Genomic DNA, 7,404 nt, shown 5'->3' on the forward strand with positions numbered 1-7,404 from the left:
ACATGAAATTACCATTATATCCAGTAGATGGCAGCAGAGGATCACCCATTAGTTCAGTTGCCATTTCAACTCCCTAGTTTTTCTCACATCTTGCTTTTGGATTTATTATAAAATGACTATGAAGTATAGCAAGTGCAGAAAGTCACAAAGTCTCATGTCATTTAAAAATATATAAATAAGCCCAGACACCAACAGCCTAGGGTTAATTATTTTAATTATTAAATAATGCATTAAATATTTTGGTGCTTTTTTTTTTAGAAAATTTAAAAACGACATTTTTCAAACATTGCCAAAAAAGGACACATCAAAAGGAGAGCTTTAAGTTATCTTTACCTGTAGAAGCTGCTAAAGGCAACACAGACTTGTTGCTGCTGTAGTTTTGTTACTCTGAATTTACTCAGCATCACTTAAAGCACAGGCTAGCTCCGTTTTGACATTGACTTGTCAGATAGTTCGTTCCGTCCATTGCGGATCAATTTGGCAGATTCACTAGCGTAATTTTTTACACTCGCGTTTGTCATTCCTTTAACAGTATACGTGGACGGTTTGGTCCTCTTAAACTTTTCTTCAAACTTTTCTGAAGTATATAGAGAAACCAAGTAAAGGGTGCTTCCCTTATAGCGTAACTGTCCGAGCTTACTCATGCGAAAACTCCTGATATAATCAATAACTAACTACACAATGAATATCTTATTTACATCGTGTATGCTTTCTTTATGTCTTGTTAGGAAGATCTGTGAGCGTGTAGAACTACGCAAACGATCAGAGCGGATTTTGACTAACCTACAGTAAACACCTCTGATTGGCCACTGCTTTCAACAGAGATGCCTGTGATTGGCTACAATACTCAACGCTGCAAAACACGTTGTAAATAGAAGCTTTTGGTTTTGTAATTCTAAACCTGAAGCGTGCACACAAAAACACACAGGAGAGTTTGAAAGCGGTGACTTCGAGCGGGTACAGAACTGAGTTGGTACTACTGGCACAGTAAAAAGACACATACCCCCCCCACACACACACACACAAAAAATTTCTCGTAGGTGACCTATTTTGATCTCAAAAAGGTGAATTTGCGTCGATGAGAATATCTTTAGCTCTGCAAACCAATTTCCTATACTGTATCATTAAAATGTTGAAAAGCATGATGTGTGCAAATCAAATGCTTCGTACTTTATGACTCAAAGAATATCCCATTCATATAACCACAACTCATTTAGAGATAAGGTACAAGAAATGCTTGAACTTGAATAGCTGTTTGGTGGTAACAGCTATCTGGGGGTCAAAAAAGAACCACGGAATGAGCAATGTTTCATCTAAAGACGCATATATCTTAATATGGTTAGCATGTACACCTCATATTTACTTATGAGATTTACGTTCATTTCCTTTTGGCTATATATAATAAGGGTGTTTGTGCAGAACCGGTGACGTACAGCATGATTGAGCCAAGTCAAATCATGTTCAGACTAATCCAATGCAGCACTGGAGTCTGGTCTATTAGCATAAGCTTCACTGTAGACACACAGCTTCTGCAGAGACTTCATTCTGAGGCAATTCAATCTGCACTCCGTCTCAGCAACAGGACATTCCCCTCAATCTAGGTTGCAAGAAAAAGGCAATGAAAGAGTAAGCTATGGTACATAATGTGAGTTCACTGGTCTGTCAAACAACCTGAAGTTCTTTCAAGGTATTAGTGCTTCCTGTGCTCCCAGGTGAGACAAGGGATGTGAGGCAGAACAATGTCAGGAAAGATTAAGTCTGGTCATGATCACCAAGCTTCAGTTGAAAGATGACAATCGTAAGAAATATTTGACCAGCCTAGTAAGAAAATCCATTACAGAAAGTGGACCAAATAAGATTTGCTCCAGTGCTGGGAAAAAGAACTAGGTAACCCTCATTAGTGGTTTAACTGAGCTGCAAGGCAGTTGAGTCAAGTTTTGGCATGGTCTACAAACTTTATGAGACTGTAGATTTTGATGTTGACCTTTTATATCTGTTACTTAAAGGTAAATGTTCATTAATATACAAAGAAAGGAAGAAATTAATGTGTATAGCTCTGAAGCTCGGAGAGTTAATTTCGCTTAATGTCTGAGTGTGTGACCAGGTCTAAACATGTGCGTCAGCATGCTGCATGTGCATCTGGCACGCTTGGCAAACTATGATGTCTTCATCATCCTGTATGGATGATGGAGAGTGCAAAATAGGGCTGTGACAGGACAGAGGGGTATATGATTTCATAATCTTTTCAAAGCTCTGGAGCAAATCAAGAGGACTTCCTGTTTCATAAAGTGAAGTAATGACATTTATAATGTTCCAAAATATTTCTATTAAAAGAGTGCTTTCTATTCATCAAATCTAGAAATAAATGGTTTCCACAATATTAAGCAGAACTTAAACTTGATTTTAAATGTTTCTTGATCACCAAAGAATCCTTTTACAATGATTTCTGAAGGAACATGTGACACTGAGGACTGTAATATCACAATTTAAAATAACAAAATTACTGTTTTTACTGTATTTCTGATCAAATAAATGCAACCTTGGTGAGCAGAGACTAGTAGTGTATGTATATAGTACAAGAGCCAATCCATCCAAAGGCAAGTAAATGATCTTGAATGATCCTTTTGTCTTTTTATGCTCATTCAAAACGTCATCTGACATTGTAACAATATTGACAGCACACATTTCGCAATCATACTGTAGTGTCTTATTAACTCATTACCAGTGTTAGCTTGCTATTGACATTTCAACGCTGAAGCTGTATGACAGGAAATTAGCTGCAAGACACACAAAAAGGTTTCCAGACCTTTCAGTTTTTAACAGTATACAGTACCTCTCAACTACTCTGAGGTCAGAATGGGATGTATTATGTGGAAAGCAAAGGAGCTTTTATTATCAGCGTTGTGCGTAAGAAGAGTATGTGGTGATCTAATAAAACTGAATTTGCCAGGCCTAGAATTGAAAATGAACTTCTAATATTGACGGATGGTGAAGTTTGCGGGATAAATTTATTGACATTTCCAATGAAATTCATTATACTGGATGATTACTTTGAAATGAGTTGCATTTTAGCATGTTTCTTACAGTGACAGCCTTTTTAGAGGGAACTTCATAATAGCCGTTACAAGACAGACTTGACATTTTCATAGTGCAGGTATAGATAACAGTAAACACTTAGATGGAAGAACTGTACAGCCATGACAGCAGCCAGACCAATGCAATGGACTAACTGAACAGAATGACTGACAGCTGTTGAGACACTGACAGACTTGACTGTACATGAGCAGTCACATTTGATTAAATTCTTGCTCGTGTATGATACACTGCCTGGCAACCATCAACCATATCCAGTTCTTTCTTAGGAAGCAACGAAATCACTCAGGAGGAAAGAAAATGCTTGTGTGATGAAGGCTAGTCTTGTCTACAAATGGTGAACATTTGGTGAATTCATTTAGAGTTCTACAAAAAGTGAAATTTACCTTTTAACAGCTCAGGAAAGAGGTTCTACACTATACTATTAACATTTATAAAGTAACACACTATACAATTAGTTTGAATATACTGTATTTACATTTATTTAAGATAAAGTTAAATTTGTATCACATATGAAATTTGTTCAATAGTTTGTGAAAGTGGCAGATGCACCTAATGGTTCATAATGCACTGTTAAGTATACCAGCATTGACAGATTGGATTTAAAAATAGCGCCATGTGGTGGTCATGACAGGAATTACCCTACTGTGACTCATCTCCCCAACCCTCATCTGAGAAAATATCAGCCTGGCGTTGTTTGAAACTGTTTTTGAAATCCTCATCAAAGTGCTCTAGGTCATCTTCTTTGAAAATACCCTAGAAAATAAGGAAAATAAGAAAAAATACAAATGTTGAATTACAAAAAAATCTATCATCTAAGTAATGACTGATTATGTGAGAGTGTCTGTGTACTAGAGTGTGGTGTTCTCACCTTTGGTAGGTATCCCAACAGTTTCGTCGCATGCTGTTTTAGGAGCCTCTGTCTCTCCTCTTCAATGATCTTTCGTCGTTGAGCCTCTCTCTCCTTCTCCATAGCTCGCTCCTCTTCCTCCCTCTCCTGTTGAATATTTAGATTCATTTATTCCATGTCATCTGTACTATCAGTGGTAATTTGTATAGTCTGAATCAGAAGGAACTAATGTCTAAGCTGCACATTTGCATGCCTGATTTGTGGCTTTAAATCTTACTTGTTCAGCCAGATACTGCTGTCTCCTTTCTTCCAGCAGCTTCTCCACAGCCCGTTTGTGTTCCAACTGTTTCATACGGCGCTTCTGGGCATTCATCTGCTCAATGCGGTCATCCTCAGCAAACTTGACCATCATCATCTGTCTAAAGGCCTCCTCTTCCTCTTTCTCAGCTTGTATGCGCAACTGCTTGAAGGCCATCATCTCCTGACACGTCTGCTGTAGCTCTAGCCGCTGCCGGATCCTCTTCTCCATCTCTTCCTGTGAGTGACATGATGTAAAGAGATGGTAAATGTACGTAGTTTTACATGGTGCTAGTGAATCTAAAAAAAAAAGCTTCAATAAATAATGCAAATTCTTACAAATAATTATTATTATAAAGCAATGATTTTTTAATAATTAAAAATAAAACAGTGATTTAATACAGTAAAAATATATTACAAAAATAAGTATCATCATTAGGGTACATTGCTGAATAAATTCACAGTGTAGCAAATCCTAATGGTCCTGAAATATGCTTAATTTTCTTGGTTAATTGAAATATGACTGGGACTTTTTCTAGATAGGCATCTTAAGATTAGTGTTGCCAGGGTAACGGTTTTCTTGCACTATTGGGCTATTTTAAAAATGTCACAGGAAAAATTAGTGTGTTGCGTGTTTTTGGGCCACTTTTATAATGTACCGTAGCCAGACTAGCCACCAAAAGGTTTATTTGCAGACAAAGAAAAATGAAAATGTGTTATCGATCCTTGGAATGAATACCTGGAGGTGTGTTTCATGTCACATCACAAACTAGAGGTTACATGAGTTTCGCCCACATCAGGAATTTGAAAGCAGGTAAATTAAGTTTGCCATTATAGATTAATTGCACATTTATGCTTGTGTGTACAAAAAAAACGAGTGAATGTGGAGAGAAGAAGAGTAAAACAAAAAGACACTAGAATTTTTTCCTGAGATCTGGCAACCCTACATAAGATTAACCTGTGTTTTCTTTGTAAAAATGTACAAAGTGTATCCAGTAAAGTGAGATGTAGTAAGAGACATTGTAAGAGAGTTCTCACAATTTCCTGTCGTCTTGCAGCCTCGGCCTGCTCTTCCAAATGAAGGTCCTCACGGACGCGCTCTATCTTCTCACGCTCTCTTTTTTCCATCTCGATCTGCTCAGAGAGCTAAACAAGAAGGAAAGAAAGAACACATTAATACTTGTATCTTGATTACTCGCCTGTACTTAATGGCACAGAGGATGAGCGGTCATGTACCATTTTGTGGAGGGTTTCTTTCGCCTGTTCTCGCTCTCTAACTTTGACCATCCTGTCCTCCTCCTTCCTTTGCTGGTAGTGGGCAAACTCAATGATGCGCCTGTTCTCCGCCTCCACCTTTTCTCGCTCTATATGTCTCCACTCCGCTTGCTGCTTCTTAAAATCTTCAATATATCTCTGGGTGGCCACCACTTTCTCGAGTCGTAACTGAAGCTCCCTGTAAATGAAGTTTGTCAGTTTCAAACCATTCTAGAACCATGATCTTACCAGCTCATCTAAAACAGATGATATCATCTGTTTTCTCCAGAATTTCCAAAAACTAAGCAGAAAAGGGGAAAACAAAGAACACACTTACCTCTGATCCTCCTCATAGATCTTCCGCACTATTTCGTCCACCATGAGTTTCTCTTTAAGAAACTCTTCATAGGCTTCCTGTCTCTTGTGCTCCTTCTCCTCAAGCTGCTGCTCAAGTTCTTGCTGGTAACGCACCACTTCCTCATACTTCTTCTGCTCCTGCTTCTCCTTCTCCATCTCTGCACTCTTGTGCTCGGCCTTCATCTTACGGGCAATAGCAGCCTCTTGTCGCTGGTAAGATGTAAATTCACAATAAGCAAAACCACAGAATAAGAGGCCTAAATGTAAGACACACATTTGCAGGTCACACAGTTACCATTGTCTCATATCGCATGGCTTCCTTTTCTGCCATCTGTGCTGCCCGCTCTCTGTTCATGTAGGCAGACTTCAGCTTTAACTCTAGCTCTCGAAGCTCAATGCTGCCAATAAAACACAGAGTATACACATAAATAGTAAACCTATAAAAACATTATGCAGTGCTATAGAGTGCCGTTAAGCTCTCTGGTCTCTTACCTGTTCTCTTTAATGTACTGCCTCATCTTCTCATCTCGGAGTTTCTCATTATTAATTCTCGCCAGCTCCTTGGCCATCCTCTCTTCCTGTTCAAGCTGCCTCTCTCTGAACTGTCTGTCCTCTTCTGCCTAAAAACATACATTTTGCAGGTTTTAAAAGAGTCTAAAGTGTTAGATTTATGTATGATCTTAAATGCATGGTTAATGTTTCATGCATGTTTTCATTTTTGGACCGCATGAAGACTAGTAGTGCTACAGGGCACAGCTAACGGGGATCCTAACAAATAAAAGAAATGAGACCATGCGCCTCTTTTTGAGGATACAGCTGACGTATTTTATAAAGAACAGAATAAAACCAACCTTAAGAAGTGATTCCTCGATTTGTTTGCCATACTCTTCATCTTGCATTTTGCGCAGGAAGCGCTTTTTCTCGACTCTCTCTTCGCACTGGATGTTGGCTTGCAGCTGCTGCTCTTTGGCGATGCGTTTAGTTTGATCTTCACGCATTTCTTCCTGTTTGCGGTAATCCAGCATCATCTTCTGATGGTGGTTGTGAGAGATGTTGCGCTGCTGGCTCATGAAAGACTGCAAAGAGACGGCCTCTCGTAAGTTCTACAACACAGCCTCGCTAATTAATTTAACCTTTATTCGCGCATCGTTTGTAGCATCTGTAACGATTACCTAATTCGTTAAAACAGACTACTCTTGGTTTTTTGACTACTCAAATCTGCATCATTCTTACCATTACTCAGGTGTCCTGGAGGTTTTGGATCAGCTCCGTCGACTTCGCGACATAAATGGTTTTGTTTCTAACCAAACAAAGTAGGAAACACCACGCTCATTTGTTTGCGAGTCGTTGTCCTAGAAACGCCGGGCTTTCAGACCTGGGAATAAAAACGAATATTATTGGCCAACGCAATTCTTGCAGAGCCAATAAAGTGCAACAGGTTGCGGAAGTAAACATCCCCCATTTATATTCTCCAAAGAGAAATTGATATTTAACGATTGCTTTATGCTTCTGTTAAAGCCATATATATATATATATATATATATATATATATA

General features: G+C 38.6%; 2 protein-coding genes across 3 annotated transcripts in view; one reads left to right on the forward strand and one right to left on the reverse strand.

Annotated features, from left to right (window-relative positions):
* LOC107755086 (meiosis-specific nuclear structural protein 1) overlaps window positions 1–7,252 on the reverse strand; it is a 9,534-nt gene extending 2,282 nt beyond the window's left edge. The window contains exons 1-10 of one of the 2 annotated variants that reach the window (XM_016571751.1): window positions 7,085–7,252; window positions 6,703–6,927; window positions 6,344–6,471; window positions 6,147–6,249; window positions 5,832–6,061; window positions 5,477–5,693; window positions 5,279–5,386; window positions 4,221–4,478; window positions 3,965–4,090; window positions 3,735–3,849 (exon numbers count right to left, since the gene is read on the reverse strand). In XM_016571751.1, coding sequence (XP_016427237.1) covers window positions 3,736–3,849; window positions 3,965–4,090; window positions 4,221–4,478; window positions 5,279–5,386; window positions 5,477–5,693; window positions 5,832–6,061; window positions 6,147–6,249; window positions 6,344–6,471; window positions 6,703–6,927; window positions 7,085–7,087 — 1,512 coding nt within the window. In that variant the 5' untranslated portion in view covers window positions 7,088–7,252 and the 3' untranslated portion in view covers window position 3,735. Of the gene's footprint in view, window positions 1–3,145; window positions 3,850–3,964; window positions 4,091–4,220; window positions 4,479–5,278; window positions 5,387–5,476; window positions 5,694–5,831; window positions 6,062–6,146; window positions 6,250–6,343; window positions 6,472–6,702; window positions 6,928–7,084 lie in introns of those variants that run through there. The other variant, XM_016571750.1, reaches the window with a different exon arrangement.
* LOC107755087 (intelectin-like) overlaps window positions 6,901–7,404 on the forward strand; it is an 11,225-nt gene continuing 10,721 nt past the window's right edge. Inside the window, exon 1 of the mRNA XM_016571752.1 lies at window positions 6,901–6,947. Within this exon, the coding sequence (XP_016427238.1) occupies window positions 6,902–6,947 (46 nt within the window). The 5' untranslated portion in view covers window position 6,901. The remainder of the gene's footprint in view (window positions 6,948–7,404) is intronic.

Source organism: Sinocyclocheilus rhinocerous, unplaced genomic scaffold (assembly GCF_001515625.1).
Source record: "Sinocyclocheilus rhinocerous isolate Xijiao unplaced genomic scaffold, SAMN03320098_v1.1 scaffold591, whole genome shotgun sequence".
NCBI classification, from domain to species: Eukaryota; Metazoa; Chordata; class Actinopteri; order Cypriniformes; family Cyprinidae; genus Sinocyclocheilus; species Sinocyclocheilus rhinocerous.